This window comes from Diadema setosum, chromosome 9, assembly GCF_964275005.1.
Source record: "Diadema setosum chromosome 9, eeDiaSeto1, whole genome shotgun sequence".
Classification (NCBI taxonomy): domain Eukaryota; kingdom Metazoa; phylum Echinodermata; class Echinoidea; order Diadematoida; family Diadematidae; genus Diadema; species Diadema setosum.
The window spans coordinates 33005898-33032419 of NC_092693.1; the positions used below are offsets into that span (position 1 = coordinate 33005898).

At 39.0% G+C, this 26522-nt stretch overlaps 1 protein-coding gene across 1 annotated transcript in view; it reads left to right on the plus strand.

Annotated features, from left to right (window-relative positions):
• The window catches only part of LOC140232614 (pyruvate dehydrogenase phosphatase regulatory subunit, mitochondrial-like), a 56012-nt gene that overhangs the window by 16884 nt on the left and 12606 nt on the right, over positions 1-26522 (plus strand). The window contains exons 2-11 of the mRNA XM_072312712.1: positions 1598-1842; positions 2904-3037; positions 5598-5679; positions 9397-9560; positions 16070-16191; positions 17486-17603; positions 19402-19554; positions 21017-21141; positions 24752-24944; positions 25935-26093. Coding sequence (XP_072168813.1) covers positions 1604-1842; positions 2904-3037; positions 5598-5679; positions 9397-9560; positions 16070-16191; positions 17486-17603; positions 19402-19554; positions 21017-21141; positions 24752-24944; positions 25935-26093 — 1489 coding nt within the window. The 5' untranslated portion in view covers positions 1598-1603. The remainder of the gene's footprint in view (positions 1-1597; positions 1843-2903; positions 3038-5597; positions 5680-9396; positions 9561-16069; positions 16192-17485; positions 17604-19401; positions 19555-21016; positions 21142-24751; positions 24945-25934; positions 26094-26522) is intronic.

Genomic DNA, 26522 nt, shown 5'->3' on the forward strand with positions numbered 1-26522 from the left:
CAGTGCAGTGCAGTGGCCAGCGCGCGCTAGCTCCAGCACCGAAATAATTTCCTCTTTTTGGCACCCAGGGTATACAACCTTTTTTAAAATAATAATAATAATAATAATTCAACACAATGGCTGATTTTTATTTGGTACCCCGGGATACCATTTATGTCATCATTTACCAAAATGTGCCGATTGACCAAAATGTGCCATAACAGGGCGTCCAGTCTGTATGAGAACCTCCAGGGGAAACTGATCAGAATTTATGCTGAGCAAATTTGAATACAGTACAGCTAGAGCTGAGTACAAAGTCCAATACAAACAGTGTGCACAGTTGATGCTATTGTACATACCTGGGGGGTGTTTCACAAAGCCGTTCTTAAATTTAAGAAGGACTTAAGTGCGACTGGTGATCAGTTCTTGCGTGCTATACTTATCAGAATCTCAATAATTCAGCACAAGAACTGATCACCAGTCGCACTTAAGTCCTTCTTAACTTTAAGAACGGCTTTGTGAAACACCCCCCTGGGAAGTAACCATGAAAGGCATTCAAAGGGCATGCCTGGTGCCTGTTTGTGAATCTGATTGTATGGTACAAGTTGTAACTATTAGAGGGCTAAAGGTCATGATTTCCTCCATGTGTATTATGCCAGATTTAGTCTCGGCAATTGTTACATGTTTGGTAAAGACATATCAACTGTGGGGGCGGGGGAGGGGGGGGGGATCTGAGCATCATCTCGGTCGTAGATCACGCAATCCTCGCAAAAATTTGCACTAAGGTAGAGGCCAATGTAATCTACAATACTGTATACAATGTAGTTAGATTTTTCAAATTTTGATATATGTATTTTATATTAATTTATGCTAATTTATGCAAAAATGATTTTTGGATTTTTTATTTTTTTTGCCTATAAATAAAAAAATATAGCTCCAAGATTTCTAATTTTTGGTGAACATAAGATTAAAAAACATGGCTTCATAATTATTTCTTATGTACTTTATTGTTTATTGATTTTCATATGTATTTCCTGTTTTTTACTTTTTGTATTTGTTTTTTTCTGTCAAAATTTGTCGCAGAAACTTTTCAAAGCATAATCAGGCTAAAATATTATCAGCCATTGAAAGTAAAAATATTTATTTTCAAATGAATTTTAATTGCAAAAACACAATTTACATTGGATTTGTACATAAAATCATGTTTATGAGCAATTTTTGGGTCGACAATTTTTTTTTCAAAGGGGTGTGGCTTCAAAACGGTATGCCCGAATGTGACAAATTGCGCGATACTTGAAAGAAAAAAGTCACAAAATGTCACGGCGAGAGCATCACGCATTGCGGAATAATCATGCGAAACGTCCGCGCCGCGCCGCGCACAACTGAGGGTTTTTGACGTAACAAAGGCTTCTATATTGGGAAATTGGGCGATTTTTCACCATGAATACCTATGGGTGGAAATCACTGATCTCCAGTGGTGGAGATGAGAAAAATCTCTGGGAAGAGCAAGATCATCGGTGGAAAGTAGCTGCTTGGCTGAGGTCTGCGCTCTCACAGTGATTTTCGTTCTTTTTATTTTGATTTTCTTCAATCTTTACTACTGTGTGTGTCGTAACAGTGAAATATGCAGACAATCGCCAGGAGCGTGGCGGCTCCCCTCCAGCGATATGCCCCTATCTGGACTGCCTGCAGCCGAAGCCTCTGCCCCACCTCCTACCTGGCCTGCAGGAGGGCCAGCACCCAAGTGGAGCTGCCAGACAGAGCAAAGGTCGTCATCTGTGGGGGTGGCATTGCAGGGACATCCGTCGCCTATCACCTGGCCAAACTTGGCTGGAAGGACGTCATCCTCTTGGAGCAAGGAAGGTGAGTAGAGCAGAAATGATAACTCCATGATTCTGTGGAGTGTTCATAAAAACTTCACATTTCTTCGTGTCTGGATAAAAGAATGTTAACAAAAAATGTTATAAGACTAATGATAAATTATCCCTAATCTATGATTGAATTATGTTGGTGATGTGATGATTGTAATGTTTTAAAGAAAAAGTAACAATAACAGAAGGCCTGCTATTGTCATATTTTTTCTTTGTTTCTTTCGTGGTTTTTATTTGGGGCACGTGTGCAGTTCTTTTGTTTTTCATAATAATCTTATTTAACCTAGATGTATGTTGTGTAAGAACAGGAAATTGCTCACTTTTTAACATTTTCTGTGGCAATGTACTGTCAAATTAAAACATCTTTTACAGTCCTGACCTACAGTCAATGTTTTACTGTTTCTGATTATAGTTCATGGGGAATGCTATTTACCTGAATCATTATTTGTGCTCAATATGCTGATGGTGTAACTCATATCTATTGTTCACCACAATAGCTCAAAGGTTGGTGATTAAGAATACCAGTCCTGCGGTACTTGTGACATCAAAGTACAATAACTGAGATATTTTATGACTTGGATTGTGTAAGCTCTTGATCCTTATGTGTGCAAGGTGTGCACACAGAAACACTGCCTCCTCTTGGTGCACCCACTATGGTGCTACATTATACACACAAAAAAAAGGAGGGGGGGGGGGTGGGAATGCCAGGTTACGCTTGATCCTAATTGTGTGTGTGTAGCTGCGTGTGCAGGAAAACTTTTTTTTTTTTAATGGTGAATGTTGCTGGTCAGATATGCATTAAGAAGATATGAAAAATAACCCACACACAAACATTTAAATCCCAGTGAGACAAAAGAGCTTTTGATTTATAAATAAATGCTGCTGATCCCACATGCACAAGAAAGAAACAAAACAAAACAAAACAAAATCCACAAAAGCATTTCATTCCCATTGAAAAAGTATCTTTCATCTCTTCCCATGTCATTTTTGATTTCCCCACTTCTCCAAATATGATCACATGAACAAACAAACAAACAAATTATAACAAAACAGCCTGACATGCGGTACAACCTGGCACTCCGTGGGACTGGTGGGCAAGCTGTCCAAGAACCCCACACTGGGTACACTGGTGCGATGGAGTGCCGAGCTCTATGAGGCCCTCAAGGAAGAGACAGGGATAGACACAGGTGGGTCACCTCTCATTCACCATGTACAGTATCTACTATTAAAGTAGACCTCCAGATGATTTTCAGACTTATTCATATGGTATGAACAACTATAAACTGGTTACACTGGGTAGTGAGTTTCAGAATTTGTAGTGACTACAATAGGAGAGGAATAGGAGTGTTTTCAAAATTTATGACAAATCACATTTAACAAGGATGATGACATGGCAGCCTCACTACAAGAATGCATGAGTAGGGGCTCAAGGAAGTAGAACAAAAGAAGAAAGCATATAAATTCTGCACAGGTGAACTTGTTTAATAACCCGTTGAGGACGGACTGATTTTGCTACAACACGCATTTCCCATAGACACCTGCCCGAGTATACTTGGGACTCGTCCTCAACGGGTTAAGCATCTGTAGTATGGTCAGTGGAATTACATTGATTTATTTATGAAATATGTGAGGCTCCTATGTCGTCATCTTTGTTCAGTGTAATTTGTTGTTGGTTTTTCGGAGTATTGATTTCTCTGCTCAAGGACCACTGTGAATTCACAAATCTATACATGGAGCTGCTGATTTATGTACTAGAGGATGTGAAATATAAAAATCGCTTGGAATGCCCCTTTAAACTTATGCACAATATTTAACCCCATACAGTGTAATGTGTATGTGCCCTGGCACTCGGTGTAACTTTACATCAAGCTTTTGCATCAGCATTCCGTTATCCATCCAAACATGGCTTTAGTTTTATAAATTTAGCAAGCCTGCTCATCAGGTGCAGGATTCGCATCAGTCCGACCGGGAAGGCGTTGGCGGCAAGACATTATTCATAAGGGAGATTCGGTAATCTCTTTTCATTGATGATTAGTTTCCAGACGTCTGTGCCAGCAGCTGAAGAGGGCACTCCTAGGTACTTGACAATTGGCAAACAACGAATATGTGTACCTAGGCACTCAGTTATACTCGTCAGACTTTTTCATAAACCTACATGTTGATAATCCTCCCTCCTTTACACCCCTCCCCCCCCCCCTTGTAAATTAGACACTGAAACCATTGTGACAAAAACAGAGAGAAAAACATAGAGGGTATAGGAGATTAAGCAGTCTCTCTCTCTCTAGATCTGTTTCATGAATATCAATTTTCAGACAGCTGTATCAATCGGTGCAAAAATAAAGAAGATTTAAGTAATTGATTGATATGTACCAGTCTGCATAAAAAGCGCAGTAAGGGTTAAAGAACTATGTTAGGCTGTTGTGAATGTTTGCATAATTCAGAAAGAGAAAAAAAGTCCAAATCTTGGGAAACATGTAGCGCTGAAAGATATTTTGTATCTAAACCTTTGTATTTGAGTAGATATTTGTCATGAGGCAACTTGGTCATAGTTTGAAGTAGTTCACCAAGCATTATACATGTACTGTATGTAGATTCAGGGCACTGAAGGAGAGATACAGCACCCTCTATCCTCTTTGACCTCTGTATTATGATGAGTCAATGATTATCTTGTGGGACTTGTATCTCTTGACCTTAAAGGGACTGTACAGTACTGGTTGAGGTGAGGATTCATGTTTTGAACATTCCTAAGTGAGATAATGAGATACGTCTTAATATGAAATATGAAAGAGCATGTAGTTTTAAGAAGGATTCAATGTTTATTTGATGAAAATTGGTTTTCAAATGGCTGAGATATCCAAAAAAGTGATAATGATAAAAGGCAACAGGCCACGCCTTTTATTAGGATCTCTTTGTTTCAACTTTTTTTGCATATCTCGGCCATTTCAAAACCAATTTTCATCAAATAAACTTTTGATACCCCTTGGAATTGCAAGCTCTTTGACATATGGTTTCTGAATATCTCGCAAAAAAATTAAAAGCTACATGTAAATCCTCACATCAACCAGAACTGTACACACCCTTTAACCCGTTGAGGACAAATCCCGAGTATACTCGGGCAAGTGTCTATGGGAAATGCGTGTTGTAGCAAAATCAGTCTGTCCTCAACGGGTTATTAAGTGATAGAATCACCACAGTGGTCCCCTGTTCATAGGAGGGACCGGACTGTCCAGGGTTAAATTTGTTTATACAGCACTCTTTTAGATAACAACAAGCTGTCAGCATACCACATGTTTCAAATGATTATGTGCATTTATTGGTATTTAGCCCTTCACGGGCAAGTCCAAGGCATTTGTTTGGGTCATGTCATAGGTAAATGTGTGATATATTGTACTAGTATGTCAAACTTCAAGGTCTTTTCCATTGGATGGAGCACCGTCAACAACGTCAGTGCTAATTAACAGGTATCGCGAATGCCTGCGTGAGTAATATTTGTGTGTGGTTTTTTTTAGCAGTCTTGCACATTATCAGTTTCTGTAGTTGATACTCCAATAGGCCATTATGTGTGTATACTGACATTGGAAAAAAAAAAAAAAAAAAAACGACAGCAAACTAATGTCAGGAACTCTCGCTCACGAAAAAAAAAAGAAGAAGTAATTACCAAGTCAGTGAAAATATGAAGCGATCAACAGAAATCAAAGCAAAATGTGAAATATCCTTGGTTTGACCTGGTTCTTGGATTTTTTGCAGGTTACAGAGTCCCAGGGGCAGTAATGCTGGCCCAGACCCAGAATAGGCTCACATCCCTGAAAAGAGTCCATGCCATGGAAAAGTAAGTCATCATTTCATTATCACCCCTCAGAACCCCGCCAGCTTCCATCCCATGGCCCTCCCTAAACCCATAAACCTTATTTTTTCTTTACTAAATTACTGTCAACACCCCTTCCCTGCCCATGTATACACTGTAACGCTTTGCTTTGCTCATGTACAAATAGACAAATACAATTAATCAATGTACTGATATTATGTCTACATCATGTACATCGTACATGTTTGTCATATGATAACCTTGCCATCAGGTGATAAGCAGGCATAATGTGTAGAACAGTAGAACATACTTTTCTTTTTTTGCTTACAAAGCATTTTTTATTACTTATTCTTCTCTCAACCATCAAAGCATATTAAATGCGCAAAGCTAGCTTGGTTGTGAACTCTTTCCAATTTCATCAATAAACAACCTTTATCCTTATCTACAATCGTGTCTGAACTTTAATCATTTTACCATACATGTACAATTGTAGCTGTAAAGTACTGTTGAATGTTTGCATACTGTAGAACTGTTCCTGACTTGGAGAAATCACACTTCTGGTGGAGTCTTTAACATCCGACCACCAACATACCTTTGTGGTCCTATTGCTATCACAATTTTGTGTGTGAATCTGTGTGTCTGTAATGTCCGTGACAGTGTGTTGTTCATGGTTGAACTTTGTTACGCGTACCTTCATACAGCCTACTTCTGCCTGGCATTGTGATAAAATCCTGCTGCAAACGGATGTTTGATTTTGGTCAGTGATAGGTGCTACTTTACATTTTATGTCTCTTATCATGTTATTATAACTTGCGAGGGAATGTTTAGTTTTGTTTGAGGTAAAAACACAACTTCTTGATGCATAGGATGGGGGCATGCATATTTACATCAATCTATTTTGTAGTCTCTGTGACTACCAATAGGCAACTCTTCAAGGAATTGAATTCACATGTGAATAATGTCTTGGAAGGTTAAAGGCTGTGCAATATTTTGATTCAGCACAACATATGTAGTAATTTTTCCTTTGAGAACTGTATAGTTTTGAGAGCAAACATTTGTTGGCAAGTAGATTACATACAGTGTATAAAGCATTTTACTTGATAGTGGGGTGTTCATCCAGCCACATGTGTTGTTTGTCTCTTCTTTTACCTATAGATGGTGTGTAATGACAAGCACCCCAACATACAGTATTCAAATGGTGTTAGTATAGGACTGTGCAAAGATGGACAGATTGGAGTTTGAGTCATGACGTCAGACCATGATCAAAGCATTTAATAATTGTTCATTGTTGAATATCCAGTTTCAAATAATTGGGGTAGTAGTACATTTGTAAGCTGTCATATGTGACCCTGCATCACAAAACCACCAAAAAAACGCCACACATGGATTTTTAGTTAAGGCCAGATTCTGAAAGAGCAGACTCTAAGCTTTAAAATGATGTATAACTCAATTCAAATGGACTCCCCTAACCTATCAAATACTGGAAAGAAAGCACACACTCTAGAAAAGTATGAACTGAGAAGAGGCTCTGGGAAGTGCAGGGTCTATTCAAGTGCTTAATCTTTATACCAAGCTGCGCTAGCTGCACGATGAAAGGGACAAAACACAGGATGTCAACCACTGGAGTAACAACAACGAAGGGATTATCAGATCAAGCTGAAATTGAGCATGTTGTATTAACACATTCTGTCCATGATTAATGCCAACTTCCAAAGCAGTAGCTTAATCCTTTCAAAAGTTATTAGAGTTGAAAGTGAAGAGTGTGCAAAGGATATCAAGAAATGAAAAGGGGCCTCCAATACATACCTGATCATTCTACTCTCCCCCAAAAAAGGGTTGTAGAAAAACTGCTGAAAACACACTTCTCAATTCATGTTATGATCTCAAACTAAAGAATAATGTAGGAGAAAGATAGCTCTTTCAGAAAATATGAAAAAGTCAAGATTGACTTAGTTGACCCATTTCACCTGTTTTGAGACCTCACATAAAATCAAGGGATGCAACTTTTTGTTTGTTTTGTGATGCACAGTCACCGTGCATTTAGATCTCACTGTCCTTAACCCTAATCCCACCGGGTTTTTTGAGGAACTTGAAACCACCGGGGGGGGGGGGGGGGGGGGGGGGGCTTTTTGGCCCCCCTCAAATCTAGGTCATGGATCGCACGATCCTCGCGAAAATTTGCACAAAGGTAAAGGCCAATGTATTTTAAATTTTGATTTATGTATTTTATATTAATTTTATGCTAATTTATGCAAAAATATATATATATTTTTTGCCTATAAATCAAAAAATAAAGCTCCAAGAATTCTAATTTTTGGTGAACATATTCTTTTCAATATCCTCAACAATATTGAAGCAAAAATTCGGCTTCATAATCATTTCTTATGTATTTTATTGTTTATTGAATTTCTTATGTATTTCTTTGTTTTTTACTTTTTTTTTTGTTTTTTTTTCGTCAAAATTTGTTGCAGAAACTTTTTAAAGGTACTAGCCCACATTTGCAAACCCACGAAAATCAAAACTGCATAAAACAGGTCCAATATGACTTCAAGTACAAGTTATAACAGTAACATACCTCACCTGTTGCTCTTTGTCTATTTATTCGATAAAAAGAGAGAAAGTCATCGTTTTAGAATCAATTTTCAAACCGGGTCAACCCGACCCAAAATCGAATTACGAGCGCGGGCTAGCTACGTACATGTAACATACATATGTATCGCATGCATGTAGTACGTACGTGGACCGGAGCTAGCGAGCGTTATACGCATGCATACGGTGCATTTTCATTCATTTTTATGAAAGTAATGGACTAATTGGAACGAAATTTTGCAGAGGTGTTACTGCAATCTTACCCAAACTCCATGCTAACTATGAGACCAATTGCTGCAGGTTTACAAATGTGGGCTAATACCTTTGAAGCATAATCAGACTAAAATAAATCATTATCAGCCATTGAAAGTAAAAATATTTATTTTTATATGAATTAATTGCAAAAACACAATTTACATTGGATTTGTACACAAAATCATGTTTTTGAGCAATTTTGGGGTCGACAAATTTTTTTCAAAGGGGCATGGCCTCAAAACAGTATGCCCGGGAGCGACATATTTGGTCTAAAAAGTTGCGCGATACTTGAAAGAAAAAAAAGTCATAAAATGTCGCGGCGAGAGCATCACGCGTTGCGGAATAATCACACGAAATGTCGAGGGGGGGGGGGACCAATAAGATAGTATCTTTGCCGTGTTTCTTTATCCAGTGCACACCTGTAATTAGCCTCTTGACAAGGCCTCATGGCTTAGGAATGAGACTAACTCCCAACACACAGAGCACTGCGAGAAGCGGGTGAACGCGAGACGGAGTGGCACCTCTCGGTCTCGCGTTCACCTGTTCTCTCGCAGTTAGTCTCTTTTTTTTTCAGCCACGAGGCCTTGACAAAAGGCTAACCTCTAATATGCAACTGCTCTAACTGCCCACCTCCTGGTCACACTAATCGCTAAAACAAGCTGTGAGGTAGCAATCAGAATAGGTAATTTATAAACATGTTTAAAGTCTTCAAATGTTCAACTGTGGAGAGATAGATATCAGAATACGTACTTCAGTTTAAAACATATATTTTTAGAGTAACAGTATAAAAACTTCAGATGGTATTTCGGCATACTTTTGTATAAGGCTCTTTGGTGTGTTAAAAGACTTTCATGTCATCAGTCCTAAATGTTGGTTCCTGTGTTGTTGATTCGTTAGGGAGATTGGTAGTCCATGTGAGATGCTCACTCCATCTGAGATTGAGAAGCTGGTGCCTTACTTACGGGTCACTGACATTCTGGGCGGACTGTACTCACCTTCAGACGGCAGAACAGATCCAACCAACACTGTCATGGCACTGGCTCGCAGTGCCAAGGCCAATGGTGAGACTGAGATAGAAATGAAGTTTGATACATTGGTATGATTTTGTTTTATCAAACGGGACTTGAAAGGTAATACATTGTATTTGGAATGGTTAAATTCATGATCAAGAATCCCAGTAACAGAAAGAATTAAAAGGACATAGAATTTTATTTCAAAAAGCAAAGTATAACTTGTATTGTGAATTCCTGCTTCAGAGACAATTTGTGCCCTGCATCACAAAATCACCAAAATGTTGCCAGACATGGATTTTTAGAAAGGGCAAATTCTGAAAGAGCAGATTCTAAGCTTGAGAATGATGAATAACTCTGTACAAATGGACATTCCTCACCTCTCTGAATAATGAAAAGAATGTACACTCGCTGGAAAAGACGGTACTGAGAAAAGATGCTTTGAAGTGTAGTGTCTACTTTTTTATGCCTCCGCCACGAAGTGGTGCCGGAGGCATTATGTTTTCGGGTTGTCCGTCCGTCCGTCCGTCCTTCCGTCCGTAATGAATTTTGTGGACAGCGTAACTAAAAAACCTTTTGAGGTATCCTAATGAAACTTGGCATGTATGTGTATTAGGGGGTGAAGTTGTGCCTATCAACTTTTGGGTGCACATGCTCAAGGTCAAAGGTCAAAAGGTCAAGGTCAAATTCGTAAAATTTCACTATTTCCACCATATCTATGCAATGCCTGAAGATATTTTCTTGAAACTTAGTGTATCCATGTATTACCCAATTAAGATTCTTTGGTGAAAGTTTGGGGTCATGAGGTCAAAGGTCAAAAGGTCAAGTAAAAATATCAAAACTTAACTTTTTTCTCTGTATCTTCATGGAACATAGTATACATACATGTACTGACTGGCAGTGAATATCTAGAGAATTTAGGGTTCATGGGTCAAAGGTCAAGGGCAACACTTCAAAATTTCACTATTTCCCTCATTTATGCAATGCCAGCAGGATTATCTTTTCTTTTTTTACACTTGGTGTATGCATGTATAACCTAATAGAGATTCTCTGGAAGCTTTCTTTTTTCTTTTTTTTTTTCTTTTTTTTTGCCTCAAAGGTCAAAAGGTCAAAGATCAAGGGAAAGTGCTGAACTAACTTTTACCTCCATATCTCAGAAGTGGCTCAAGTTATCTTGAAACTTTCTACGTATTTATGCATGTTGTGCCTGACAGTGATTATCCTATGAATTTTAGGGTCAAAGGCCAGATGAAAATGGTAACAATGAACTTTTCATTATAGAAATTGCACTTTTTCTCCATACCTTGAAAATTACTCAATGCATAAACTTATGAATGGGTCAAAGTCAAGTTAAAGTCCTTAAATCCCCAAGTACATGCTCTCCTATTCATCCAATTAAACCTAGGTCAAGGAAGGTGAACATTCAACACACTTGTGACAAACTTGTCATTTTGATATTTTGCCAATTTTGTGAAAATGTAATCACACATTGTCTGCATGTACTATAGACCTATTAGGAGAATCGTGCATTATGGCGGAGGCATACCAGTCGCCTTAGCGACATTTCTAGTTTAGTCCTTAATCTCACCAAGCTGTGCTCTCTGCAGTGAATGAAATGAAAAACAGGATACAAAACCCTAAAGCAACCAAAGTGAAAGAATTATCTGAATAAGAGCTAAAAATTTTGCACAGCCTATCAACACCATTGAATTCATAACTAGTACTTCTACTTTCAAAGAGTAGCATCATCCTTTCAAAAGTCATTAGAGTTTAAAGTGGAAGAGGGTGCAAAGTTTTGTTTGCTTTTCTTAAGAAATGAAAAGGGGTCCCTGAGACAAAGCATACTATTCTACAGAAAAGTGTTAGAGAAAACCTGCAAAAAAAAGGCACAACTTTCCATTGATTTTATGATCCCAAATAAGAATTATGTCAAAGAATAGTTGCTCTTTCAGAAAACATAAATATAAACGGCGAAACTTAAGATTGACTACGTTGTAGATTGACCTATGGTTACCTATTTTGAGTTCTCACATAACCAGTTAGGGAAACTCTTGACTTTCCAAGATCCTATTAAATACTGCTTTTTTAAGATCAGTGTGTTCAATGAAGCGTGACTTTCCAAGATCACGTTAAATACTGGGTTTTTGTTTTGTTTTTTGTTTTTTTAATCAGTGCGTTCAACGAAGCGTGGAAGAGCGCCTTAGCCATTGCTTCGTGTTCTCTTTTCAGGCATGTTTGTTTTCAGAACTGCTCTTAAAGGACAAGTTCACCTTCATAAACATAAGGATTGAGAGAATGCAGCAATATTTAGTAGAACACATCAGTGAAAGTTTGAGGAAAATTGGACAATCGATGCAAAAGTTATGAATTTTTAACATTTTTGTGTAGGAACGGCTGGATGAGGAGACTACTAAGGCTCGTGATGTCATATGAGTACAACAGTATAAAGAAAATGTAAAGAAAATTCAACATATTTTCACTTCTTTCGCATAATAAAAGAGCACTTGACTTGCCTCTTTCTAAAGGCAATGGGAATAATATTACCCACAAGTAACGAGTCAAGGGAATGAGTACTTTTTTCAAAAGATGAAATTTTGTTAAATTCTCTTTATATTTTCCTTATATTGTTGTACGCATGTGACGTCATACACTGCAGTAATCTTCCCATCCAGCGGTGACTGAACAAAAACTTCACAAATTCATAACTTTGAAACGGATTGTCCGATTTTCCTCAAACTTTTAATGATATGTTCTACTAACATTGCTACATTCTCTCAATCCTTATGTTAATGAAGGTGAACTTGTCCTTTAAGCCAGCCCCGGTTGCAAGTGCGAGTGTATTATAGGATCATTTACTGTGTGTATACACCGTATACAGCATACTTGCCCAATACACCTGTAATATAGATACATTGTACACATGTCATGTGCGATCACCAGCTACAAGTGATATTCCCCCTCTAGTTCCCCCTTTCTGACTAGAGCTCTCTCCCCCTTTCACTCTCCCTCTCCCCTATACCTCTCTCTCCCTCTCCCCCTCTCTGTAAGCAATACCTCCTCTCCTATATCTCGCTCCTTTTGTTTTTTAACTGTAGGGGAAAAAAAGGACAACAGCCGTGGCTGAGAGGAAGGCTAAACTTGCTAATAATTTGAAAAGTATTGTGTCTTCTTTCCTGAAAAGCATGAAGCCAACACAGCAGTGCATTTTCTTTCTATACTTTGAGTGTAAAAATGTGAGAAATTTTATTTTCTTTCATAGAGTTGCATTTAAGAATGAGCCTCTGTGTTGGCTATTTTCTATGATTTCTTTTCTAAGGCGATGTGAGAGATGGAAAAGTCATTGCCCTTCACTTTGTACAGTCTCGTTCAGCGTGGAAATTCTCGGTAATTACGTAATACCACGCTCTATCTTAACTTTGTGAGATAACAGCCTCTCTCGGGAAATTTAGAGTTTCCCTGACTGATATCATTGAGGCATGCAACTGTGTTGGTTTGTGATGCACGGTCACAGTTAATACTGTGTATTAATTGCTGTAAGAGGCAGTATTTGGTGCATTTGCTGAATTGGGAAAACCAGTCTACTCTTAAAATTTGCAAAATTTAAACCAGCATGACATGTGTACAGTAAATGTGACCGTGCATCACAAAACCAACAAAAAGTCGATTATTGTGTGTCAGGACCCAAAATAGGTGAGATGGGTCAACCTAGTCAATATTAAGTTTTTCATATTTTTTCTAGAACACTTTTTGTCGTAGAATAGTGTGATTAGGTGTGTCGTAGAGTCCCCTTTTGAAAACCTGTTACACACTCTTCACTTTCATCTCTAATAACTTGAAAAAAAAAAATGATGCTACTGTTTTGAAAGTTGGCATCAGTTATTGGTATAATGTGTTAATACAATACAATACAATAATACAATATTAGTATTTCTATAGCGCTCTTACAAATAGTACAAATGTATCACAGCGCTTCACAAATCCATCTTTCGCTCGGGAGGTAGGAGAAAAGAAAGATAGGACAAAAATACAACAGACAAGGAGAGAAAGAAAAAAAAAATACATAATGAATCAATCAGATATTGAAAAGGAAAGTCTTCAACGACTTCTGGAAATCTGACAGAGATGGTGATTCCCTGATACTTTGAGGGAGCTGATTCCATAGGCGTGGGGCAGCTGCTGAGAAGGATCTGTCTCCTGTCCGAGTGAGAGTCCTAGGGACAGACAGCCGGGTTGGGTCTTGGCCTGACCGCATTCCTTGTCTTTTAGATTGGTGACGTGAAAGTAGACTCATGAGGTAAGATGGAGCACAATTCTGAAGACATTTGTACGTGATTGACAGGATTTTGTAGATGATTCGCTTTTGCACAGGGAGCCAGTGTAATTGCTGAAGAAGAGGAGAGGCATGGTCACGCTTCTTGGCTAGAAAAACCAGCTTTGCAGCACGGTTTTGAGCACGTTGAAGGCGCTGGACATTACTTGAAGAAGTACCTGACAGCATGGAGTTTGCATAGTCTATTCTTGAGGTAACGAGAGCTCTCACAGCATGCTCACAAGCTTTCTTATCGAGGAAAGGCCTGATACGTGCAATATTTGAGAGATGAAAATGAAGCGAACTGCTTAGAGAAGAAACGTGATTCAGCTTCATGGAGGAGTCAATTTCGACACCCAGGCTTCTAACTGAACTTGATGGATGAATGACGACATTACCAACAGTCAGGGTGACATCAGATATCAAGGGATGGAACCGCGGATTAGCGACAGCAAGGAATTCAGTTTTGTCACAGTTCAGTTTCAACAGATTACCCTCCATCCACAGCTGTAGGTCCCTGACACATGCAGATAATGTGGTGAGAGCAAGTTCAATTGCCTGACTGTCCTTCGGGTCTGCAGAGGTGTAGAGTTGCACGTCGTCAGCATAGCTATGATGCTGTATGCCCTCATGGTGATTGATGATGTCAGCCATGGGTTGAGTATATAGACTGAAAAGTTGCGGGCCTAGTACGGAACCTTGAGGAACTCCGAAAGCAAGAGACATTGGTTCCGAAAGCTCACCTGTAACCTTCAACCTGAAGCTGCGGTCGGAGAGGTAAGAGGTGAACCAAGCTTTCACACTCCCGGAGATGCCAAAGTGGCTCGTTAAGCGAGCCAGCATAATATCATGGTCAACACAGTTGACCATTTTTTTTTTTTTTTTTTTTTTTTTTTTTTTAATAGAGCATGATTGATTTCAGCTTAATCTGCTAATCCCTGCATTATTTATGCTGCAGAGTTTCACATTCTGCTTTCTCTACCATTCATTTGCATGACTAGCAAGGCTTGGTAAGATTAAGTGCTTGAATAGACCCCATACTTTCAAGCTTCTTTTCTCAGTAAACACTTTTACAGAGAATGTGTTTTCTTTTCAAGATTTAGATAGGTTAGGAGAGTCCATTCAAATTGAGTTAAATACATCATTTTAAAGCTTTATGGCTGCACTTTCAAAAATCCTTGTCTGGCAACTTTTTGTTGGTTTTGTGGTGCAGGGTCACATATTATACAGTGTAATGTATGGACAGCAGGCACATGCAATGTAGCTGGCTTAATACTTGTTTGCTTTCCATGATTGATATAGATCATACGCTCTCAGAAAGCAAGCTTATCTGACATGTTGAAGCACATACAGTTTGCTCTCCAACGCTTTTGTCTAGAACTGCCTTCACTCAATGGGAATGCTGTTTATGCCGTATGTTTTGCAGGGTTTTTATTTTTCATAAATTTCTCCAGTTGGGTGTTATTCATGATTTCAACAACACGGAAAAATATCAACTCTGCCAACAACAGAAACTTGATGGTTTTGACTGATTTTTATAATCTGACTTTAAACTCAATTTTGTCGGCTCAGCCATTGGCAACTTTCGGATCCTTTTGTTGTGGCGGGCCACATGTGATAGTGTTCTTTATAAAATGGGTTCAAGAATGTAGCCAATTGGAAGCGCTGAAATGAGTCACGTGTGCGTGCATTAATTTCTTAGTAAATGCACGGCCTGTAGTCGACGTACGTCACAATGTTTACACTAGCAGTGCGCACTCAATCAGTTGTTACAAGTGCGTCACGCGCTACTATACGCGCTGTCAATCCTGTAAACAACTTCTAGTTCGGGCTGCCACAACAGCCGGCGGCCTTTCTTGTGCATAACACGTGGCGTACGTATACTCTTATACGTACGTACAGTACTTACGTGCGGGATTTCCGAGTGCGACGTGCGTAAATGTTTGGGACGAACATCTTTGGACATCTTGACTTTTGAGCGAGTGCTACATGTAGCTGACTGGTATTGACCCACAAAGGTACGTGAATAATGCTGTTAGTTTTCGACCCATTTTATAAAACAAATGATGCACAGGATTATTTCGTGGCGTTAGTGAAGGTGCGGCGCACTCTCGAGTATTGACAACGGTTGCAAACATGCACTCGGCTGCGCCTCATGCATGTCGCACCATTGTCAATACTCTCGAGCGCGCCGCACCTTCACTAACGCACTCTATCCTGTGCATAATTTTATAATATTGCATCCACCCAGGTGTGCGAATATTGGAGGGGGTTCAAGTTAGCAAGGTCAACAGTGAGAATGGAAGCGTTCATTCCGTGGATACCTCTCATGGCAAAGTGCGGTGTGACTACTTCGTCAACTGTGGTGGACAGGTACAGTGTAACATGGCACATAAAAACACTGTATTGCAGTAACCTAGCTACAACAACTAAATAGAGGAATAGCGGCTTTAGTTGCTAATTCATTGACCAGAAACATTTATTTTTGCACACAAACTAATGGAAGAATTGGTGAACTGCGTATGATTGCAACCAGTGCTATTACATGCCATTTTTATAATACTGATTTTGATAGTTGTACTTGTACCTGTCAAGGTCTTTGCATTGAGACAATCCCTCCCACCTCATGAACTCGACCTTATTTCCATTTTTTTTTTTTTAAGGACAACCAGGATGACAAAAAGAAAGGGATATAAATATGTACATTGTATAATAGGAGATTAAGCACAAATTAGAAGATTAAAACATTATAATAGAAATTCCTGAATTTTCTCATAATTTGCAAGTTTTACATGCAGATCACTGTAATTTTGTGCACATTTTAGTATACAAATAATGAATGGTCACGAGTACAATGGTACGAGATTTCGCACGAGGTGAAAGATAGAGGCGCTCTATTCAACGAGGCGAAGCCGAGTTGAATAGTGCGCCTCATCTTTCACCAAGTGCGAAATCTCGTTCCATTGCACGAGTGAAGACCATACACTATTTATTTTATACAGCGTCCAAGTAGATCTTTGTTATTTGGTTGGAGGATTGTTGGGTAGGTCTAAGTAGGCCTAGAAGTCTATGTATGAAAAATATAGCCATACTTACATGTGGATCCACTGCAATTCTCTTTCTGGCTTGTGCAATCAGTGTAGATACAGGTCACAGCTAGCGCTCATACACGTACACTAGCACTACGTAGGCCTACATACGCGCATGCATGTACCGCACACGTACACTGCACGCGCTACAAGCGTAGCTGCGTGCGATCCTCAATATGCAACACACAGTACATGCAGTACCGTACAATTTCTCGAACCGTGGAATAGAACGAAAAAATCGAACCAGGTTGCACGCAAAAATAGAACCAAAATTGCACGGCGCGTTGAATGGAGTACTTATTGAATATCACGTCACCAACAATCCTCCAATCAAATTACAAGGATCTACTTGGACGTATAATATTAATGAAGCAGTGCCATCTCGTCTTTCTTCAGTGTAATATTGATTATGTCATGAAACTCAAAGTTACCGATTTAATGGTAACAGAATGATCATTTCTGCGGCAAAAGTCTTTCAAGACTTAACGTGTAAATGCAAATATTAGTTCTGCTTGCTTGTTTGTTGATAAAGTCAAGTAATTATCATAGATCTTTATTTCTTTTGTCACTGACTGTAGTGGGCAAGGGACATTGGTCTACGAAGTAATCCCACCGTTAGAGTACCTCTCCACAGCGTCAAACACCAGTACATGATTACCAAACCCATCGAGGGAGTCGAACCTCAGAAATACCCATGTAAGTCTTGTGTGTTCCTAAAAACTTTTCATTATCATCATAGTTGTCCCCGCCGAACGAGTTCGAGCAGGGGACTATGAAACGGGCTCCGTACGTGTGTGTGTCCGTGTGTCCGTCTGTTTGTCCGTGTGTGCGTCCTTGTGTGATCAAAATCTTCAATTTGCTACTTCTCTGTCATTTATGAGCCAATTTTGATTCTGTTTGCTTTATATGATAGCACTACATGGGAGCGTTGAAACTGCTACACAGAATTTCAGTTGTGACCTTTGACCTTGACCTTTGACCTATATTGTACATTTTGCTTCAAAATGCTACTCCTTCGCCATTTCTAACCCGATTTCGTTTCCGTTTGCTTTATGTGATGGCAATAGTCGAGGGCTTCAAAACTTCTACACAGAATTTTGACCTTTGACTTCTTTGACCTTGATTTTTTGACCTGTATTGTACATTTTGCTACAAAATGCTACTCCTTCGCCATTTCTAACCCGATTACGATTCCATTTGCTTTATGTGATGGCACTAGTTGAGGACTTCAAAACTTCTACACAGAATTTTGACCTTTGACCTTTGACCTTGACCTTTGACCTATATTGTACATTTTGATACAAAATGCTACTCCTTTGCCATTTCTAACCCAATTTCGATTCCGCTTGCTTTATGTGATGGCACTAGTTTAGGGCTTCAAAACTTCTACACAAAATTTTGACCTTTTGACCTTGATTTTTTGACCTGTATTGTACATTTTGCTACAAAATGCTACTCCTTCGCCATTTCTAATCCGATTTCGATTCCGTTTGCCTTATGTGATGGCACTAGTTGAGGGCTTCAAAACTTCTACACAGAATTTTGACCTTTGACTTCTTTGACCTTTGACCTTGATTTTTTGACCTGTATTGTACATTTTGCTACAAAATGCTACTTCCGGCGGGGACATATATTACGCACTGCGTAATTTCTACTTTTCCTTGTTTTGTATATGTTCTCTACAAATATTGAGGCAACTGCGTAGTACCTGCATTTGCAGTATGTAGCATGAACAGATTTCTCAGACATACTGGGACCTTTCTTCATGATTATCCCCTATAACTTTCCCCATATAAAAGCCTAGATCATCTAACCCTTAATGTTCACAGGCACGTATAAAACTTCACCACCAATTAGTAACCCATTCAAAATGCAGATAATCTATTTGTAAAGTATAAGCCCACCCACTGGTGTAGCACTGCGCCTCAGTCCAACATAGATTTCATAGTGGCACAGTATGAATTACATATGTAGTCTCTATTCATTGACAATTAGTTTCTAGACAGTTCTTTCTCAGAAAGCACTCCAATTGTGACCCGCTACAACAAAAGGATCCTAAAATCGCTGATGGCAGAGCCGAGAAATTCGAGTTTGAAGTAAAACCATCAAAATTGGTCAAAACTATCGTTTTCTAACATAGAAAACTAATAATACTTGATACAGTATAATATCTATTAGAGTAGGAAATCTGCAAGGCATTTACAAAATGTAGATCTTTTGCTTTGTTCACGCATTTCTCGTGGCAATCTGTTCCAAAGTTTTGGTCCTAAATAAGAAAGCGAAAGTTGTCCCTGTGTGGTTCTAAATTTTGGTAAGTACAACATTCTTTTTTCATTTGTTCTTGTCCAGTAAGTATGATGCACAATTTGGCAATAGTCATACAGAGGGTGCAGAATAGTTCCATTGCAGAGATCGTACATAAATGTAAGAACTGAGAACTTATGTAACCTACCAACATCTAGAAGTTTCTGATCCACCATCACATTCTGTGCAGATGTGCGAGACTTTGATTTCGGGAACTACATGATTGACTGGGGTGGAGGCCTACTGGTGGGCTCCTTCACTACCAAGGGAATCCCGCTGTTCTATGAGGGAATCCCGGAGAAGGCCGAGTTCCTGTCCCTGGAGGAGGACTGGGATCACTTTGGTGAATTTTGTGTTCAGTTGGAGGTACCACAAGGGGGGACCTCATTAGGATAAAAGATTGTCTAGAAACAAGGTACCTTGGATGAGTTAGGAGTATTCTTGTTCTTATTAATGTGTATGTAACAGGCCAGAATTTCTGTTTTTGGAAACACATGCATGAATACAGCAAAGTTCAGATATTCATTTTTAGTCAAGATTTGTAAAATTTTGGCAGATTACATGTATGTGTATTATTGATTTGGGGGCACTTCTGACAAACAGGATGACATGGATACAACTTACTTCTTGTACATGTAAAGCAAAGGGTAATTTATCTGCACAGTCATACAGTGGAAAGTGTTTTGCACCATACATTGATAGATTGTCAAACAATTAACTCTTTATGTGCCATGGTGGAAACCCCCTGTGTGCCACGTTATTTTGAAACAGGAAGATAGTCATGCTTTGAGAAAGAATTATGTTTTTCCAATTTGTATAACTTCTAAAAATTTCTGCTTAGATGGGCATAATAGTAGACAAAGTTAAAGAGGAATGCCAAGCTTTGTTTCGATATAAATTGTATGACGAATCTATTTTAAATTTTTCTTTTGAATAACCAGTTGCTACATTACTGTAAAGGCATGCCTTTTGCACATAAAACCGTGACAAAAACTTAGAATGTTCGAGCAAATCTAGTTGGGAACACCGCTTGATAGTCAATCACCACATAGAATGCAAGCCGTATATGAGAGGAACAAAAAGACGAGAAACGCTTTCATTGTGCCGCCGGATTAGCAGCGATTAGTGATTTATCGATCGGTTTTGGCGGCTTTGTTTGTTGAGCAGAATATGCGAAGTTGGCACGCCGTCGACTGAGTCGGACGTGCGAACGTGGCACATAAAGAGTTAAAGGGGCATTCCGGACGATTTTCATAAGTTCACATCATGTAGTACATAAATCAACAGCTTCATGTATAGATTTGTAGAATTTATTGTGGTTCTTGAGCAGAGAAACAGTACTTTCAAAAACCTTAAATAGATTACACTGAACAAAGATGATGACAAAGGAGCCTCACATACAGTGTATCTCAGAAATGTAGCAGTGTCATTCCATTACAATACCGCATGCTTGCAAGCTCACCTGTGTGTAATCTATGCATGCCTTTTTCTTTTGAGCTGCTTCCTTGAGCCACATCTCATGCATTCTTATGGTGAGGCTGCCATGTCATCATCCTTGTTCATTGCAATTTGTTATAAACTTCGAAAACATTCTTATTTTTCATCCCAATCATCATAAATTCTGAAACTCTGTACCCAGTATAACTAATTTATATATGTTCAAATGTAAAAATTTGAAAATCATCCAGAGGTCTCCTTTAACTGCAGTCCAGTATATGAAGAGAGAGTGAAAATCATGCTTGGTCCCATTGAGTTCAATGATTTGAATGTTTGTGTATTATGATCTCTCTATTTCCAAACTGCAGCCCCCCACTTGCAGGGTTTCCTGAAGAGGGTGCCCCTAGCTGAGAAGGCTGAGGTCCAACAGCTCTTCAATGGTCCAGAGAGCTTCTCTCCAGACGGCAATTTTCTCTTTGGACCAGCTCCAGAGGTATGCAGTCTGCTGAGACTTTAAAGGGATGGTACAGTATTGGTGGAGATGAAAATTGGGCTTTTAACTTTTTGCAAGCTACCAAGAAAACACTTATGATGTAGTACAAAGCATACCATTTTAAGAGGAATTCAAAGTTTATTTGATGAAAATCGGGTTTGGAATGACTGAAACATCCATAAACTGCCATAAGCCTGTTCACATGCTATTAAGCATCAACCCAAAATATGGTACTCCTGTCCCCACTTTCCATGTTTAAGCGTACAAACTTTGTCCAGTGCAAATTTGATAATGTTGCACATAATTTCATGCAAGCTAGGCTGCATAACTAACCCGAACATAAATATTCTACAGTATGTCCCCCCAAAAAATACAATCAGATTTTCGCATTGATAACATCCAATGTGATTAAATTGTCTAAATGCTACTCCAGGGTGTTAAGATATAAAATTTTAGCTCTATTTTGCAGTAAACCCCATTCAATTTGGTTAAGTGGTCACAGAGAAATGTGGATTGTTTTAAAGCATGTCATGAGTTTGATTCTTCCAATCTTAGCACTTCGTTGATCATGTGTGTGAATACAATAGGCAGAACTTGGAGGGAAGAGATTCCTGACATCCTCTACAAAATTCCTCATTTCTCTTTGACCACTGAAGCAAATCGAATGGGGTTTCCTGTAAGATGTGGGCAATGAGTTACAGTTTCATACCCTAAATTTGTATTCAGATTGATTCAATGTTTTTAAAGATATCATTGCGGAGGGTCCCGTTGTAATTTTTTTTTTCTGGACATACGGTATTTGAGGTCACTACCATCACTGAAGACACGTCAGCTTCATTTCTGAAGTAATTGACCGCTCACATTCCTGAGACCTTTTATCATGAACCAATGCTCTGTGGAATATGCAAACATGCTTTGATTATAATGTCAAGGCGTGATTTGTAAATGATTTAACTTTTAGGATTAAACCAATGAAGCCAAACATCAATAATTGTAATCCTACACAAATTTTGATATTCTAAAAGTCTGACCTCACATTGTCCTTAGATGTCAAAGTTGAATATACACAGGGTAATGACCAATGTTCTGTGGAATGAGAAGACACTTTTATTGTAGCATAAATGCTAATAGCAAAATGCGTGATTGCACACCAGGTATACAGTTAACCATTGAATATACGTCAAATATCAATATTCTGATATTTTGAGGTCATTGACCCGTCACAGTCCTCGGAGGTCAAAGGCAGAGACATGTAAATAATTTCCCTTGATCTGAGGAATAGGAAAGTGATTCAGTTGTAACACAAATGAATTTTTAAGACATCATTATCATGTTTATCATCAACCAATTGCACCAAATATCAAAATTCTGATAATTTGAGGTCATTGACCTCTGGAGGTCATCAGAGGTCAAAGGTAGAAACCTGCCAAGGATCGGTGGAACATGCTTTACTCAAATTTCGCACAATTTTTCGGCTTATCTGCTCTACTACATTTCAAAACCAATTTTCATCAAATAAATGATGAATTCCTCATAGAATTACATGCTTTCATATTTCATAAGAGGTTTCTCATTATCTCACCAAAAATGTTAGAAACCTGAAATTAGGTCTCAACCAAAAAGTAGGGGTATGGGGATGAATAGGGAGGGGGATACTGTATGAACTTGATAATCCTTTGGGTATTTCCCACAACATATGTTTTGACAGTTTTGGAGCTGCTATGATATCAGGTGACTGTGGTTAGCCAATCAGTGATGCACACAAGACTATAAACCAATTAAGTCATAAAAATGAAGATACTATATGTGACCATGCATCACAAAACCAACAAAAAGTCACACCCCTTGATTTTGCGTGAGGACTCAAAGGTGAAATGAGTCAACCAAGTCAGTTTTGAGTTTTTCATATTTTCTGAAAGAGCTATTCTTCTTCTACATTATTCTTAAGTTTTGAATCATGAAATGAATGGGAAAGTGTGTTTTTAGCAGTTTTTCTACAACCCATTTTTTGTAGAGCAGTGTGATTAGGTATGTCTTTGAGGCTCCTTTTCATTTCTTGAAAATCCTTTGCACACTCTTCACTTTCAACTCTAATAACTTTTGAAAGGATAATGTTACTGCTTCAAACGTTGGTATTGATCATGGACAGAATGGGTTAGTATAGTGTGCTCAATTTCAGCTTAATCTGATAATCCCTTCATTGTTGTTGCTATGGAGGTTTACATCCCGTGTTTGTCCCAATCATTGCACAAATATCATGGCTTAGTAAAGATAACAGCAAAAGTGCTGGAATAAACCCTGCACTTCAGATCCTCTTTGCTCAGTTCACACTTTAGAGTGTGTGCTTTCTTTCCAGCATTTAGATAGATTAGGAGAGTCCATTTGACTTGAGTTAAACATCCTTTTAAAGCTTAGAGTCTGCTCTTTCAGGATCTGCCCTTAACTAAAATCCATGTCTGGTGACTTTTTGTTGGTTTTGTGATGCAGGGTCATGTATATGTAGGGCATAGTGGGACAGATATTAAAAAAAAATAATAAAAATAAAAATTGAAATGCTCATTACCACATATCCAGCGGAAAGTATGAAATTTTGCATACAGGGGTATTTTTGGGCGCTGATTTATCTCATACTCTAGTGGATAAAGAAAGTCTTCATTGGGACGAACTTGTAATCATTTCAAAGCTGAGAAGATGACAATATGAGCTCACTTATGTGCATATTCATATCAGCTGTTCAAAAACAGCTTGGGAAAAAATGAGAGAATTTTTAACATTTCATAACTTTGTTACTTTTGATGTGATTTTGATCAGATTTTCACTGCTGTGCTTGCAAGATTTTACTCTTTCATTTTGGAATAAATTTAAACTATTGCTGAATTCCCCTTTAACTCATATCTCTCACTACTGTAGGGAACCTGTTAATATACCCTAACACCAGCATCTTTGAAAGTCAGTCCTGAAAGGGTTACACTGTTTCACGGGAACCTGGTATACAGGTTCCTAAAACTTAGACAAGAGTGCTTGCATTCTTGGCCTGAAAGTATGTTTATTTGCCTTTTGCTGCCCGGTAAAATGGCTTTTATAGAAAGATTACAGTTTCTTCTATCAGTATCAGTTTTCTTTCTGTATGAAAACAGTGTGTATTGCAGTATTATTTGTTTTTGGGTTTTTTTTTCCAAAGTAGTGCTCGGTAATGATGATGTAAAACTTGTACAATTTATATGAAGATGTACAGAGCAAGCATGGCTGAGCTCAGTGGAAATTTGCTTTCACTGACTCCATTCAGTTGCCTACTTTGTGTTGAACAAAAGAGTTTCGGAGCCCATGTGCTAATAGCACATGCTCTATTCACACCTCCCAACTGATCAATGTTTTCATTGTTCGATGGCACATGTAGTTGACCATGGAAAGGGGATACATGTACCACCTGACTGCCTTCGCACAGGCGGATTACCGGCCTATCCGTTCTCCGTTGACCTGCAAAAAGAATCTAGTTTTAGGGCATTGAAGGCTCTGGAGAATTGCGGGAGGAACGGGTTAATGTGGGTAGTAGGCTTTAGAATGCTGATGTCACTTCACCATGAACAGTGTCTGTCTCTTCCCCCTACAGATGAAGAACTACTTTGTCATGGCAGGCTTCTCATCCAAAGGGGTGGCCCTGAGTGGAGGGGCAGGCCGACTGATGGCAGAGTATATCGCTGAGGGCCGACCCTCCATTAACCCGTGGTCCTTTGACGTACGCCGCTTCACGGACTATCACAACAACAAGGCGTTTCTCCGAGACAGGGTTATGGAGAGTGAAGGTATGTGCAGGGGAGTGGTGCTATCGATGACAGAAATGCTATATTGGCATGGTGTTGAACGCATTTATTGAAACCCAAAAAGCTTGTCATAATTTGTAGACAATTTTTGCAGGCAGCTACCAGTTTGTAGTTAGTTGTCTATGGTTTTATGCTCTGAAACATTTAGAATAGGTGTAGGTGATGAGAGTTAAAGGCATACCAGCCATTTAAGTGTTGACCATTATGTGTTGTAGCAGTTCACAACATTAAACAGTACCTGATTCACCTTGGCATTTATTTCAATACTCTGTCTCATTTTCGCATTTTAAAAGCAAAGAATATTAATGTATAGGGTATGAGAGTGTACAACACAATGAAAGAACACACTACTTGGATCGATAATGCATTCAAACTGAAAGTCACACTATGTGAGCTAAAGATTGACGTACAGATGTACAGTTACCCAATAGGCAATAGGAATGTTTAGTAAAACACTTATTGAGTGAACAGGTCAGGCTGGTACTTGCTTACCTGCTTTGGTAGCAATTTGAACTCAACCCCTCCCACCCCCACCCCCACCCCCCCCCCCCCTCGGCCCCTTTGGGTTCTTCCTCTCATAATATAGAGGATATGTGTACATTAATCAATTCCCTCTTACATTGTAGAGCTCTATGTTTGTTGTGTAATTCCCATGGGGATACAACTATGCAATACATCCAGTTACTTACCCCTTTCTGAGCCAAGGACTTTGGACAGTGTGTCAATTTCTGTGCCAATCAGGACTCAAACCTAACAATGGGTTAATACTTGTGAGCAAATTATTAATGTAAGGGCTCACATCAAATCAGTGGCTCCCGAACAAAGCACACAGGCTTTTATTTCCTTGAAGGCCATCATGGCAAAGTGTGTCATCACGGTGGCTGACTGCATGAAATATTGTAGATCTTTTGATGATTGTTTGTGATGCACTGTATATTTTCCTTTTTTCCCCTCTCTTCTATCCATCATCAGGCCTGCTGTATCACTCTCTAGCGAGTGAGCCTGACTTCGAAACCGGACGCATGCTGCGCTGCTCACCACTCTACAGTGCTCAGCGGGAGCTGGGGGCGGTATTTGGTGAGAGATGCGGAGTGGAGAGGCCGGTTTACTTCATGGATGTGAATGCACAAGGTAGAATTGTATTTTCAGTTGTATATGTGACCCTGCACCACAAAACAAACAAAAAGTCGCCAGACATTGATTTTTAGTTATGGGCAGATTCTGAAAGAGCAGACTCTAAGCTTTAAAATGATGTATAACTCATTGCAAATGGATTCTCCTAACCTATATAGATACTGGAAAGAAAGCACACACTCTGGAAAGTGTGAACTGAGAAAAGAGGCTCTGAAGTACAGAGTCTATTCAAGTGCTTAATCTTTACTAAGCCGTGCTGGCTGTGCGATGAATGGGACAAAAACATAATGTTAATCACTGTAGCACCAACAATTAAGGGATTATCAGATTAAGCTTAAATTGAGCATGGTCTATTACCACATTCTGACCATGATACATGTCAACTTTCAGAGCAGTAGCATCATCCTTTCAAAAGTTGTTAGAGTT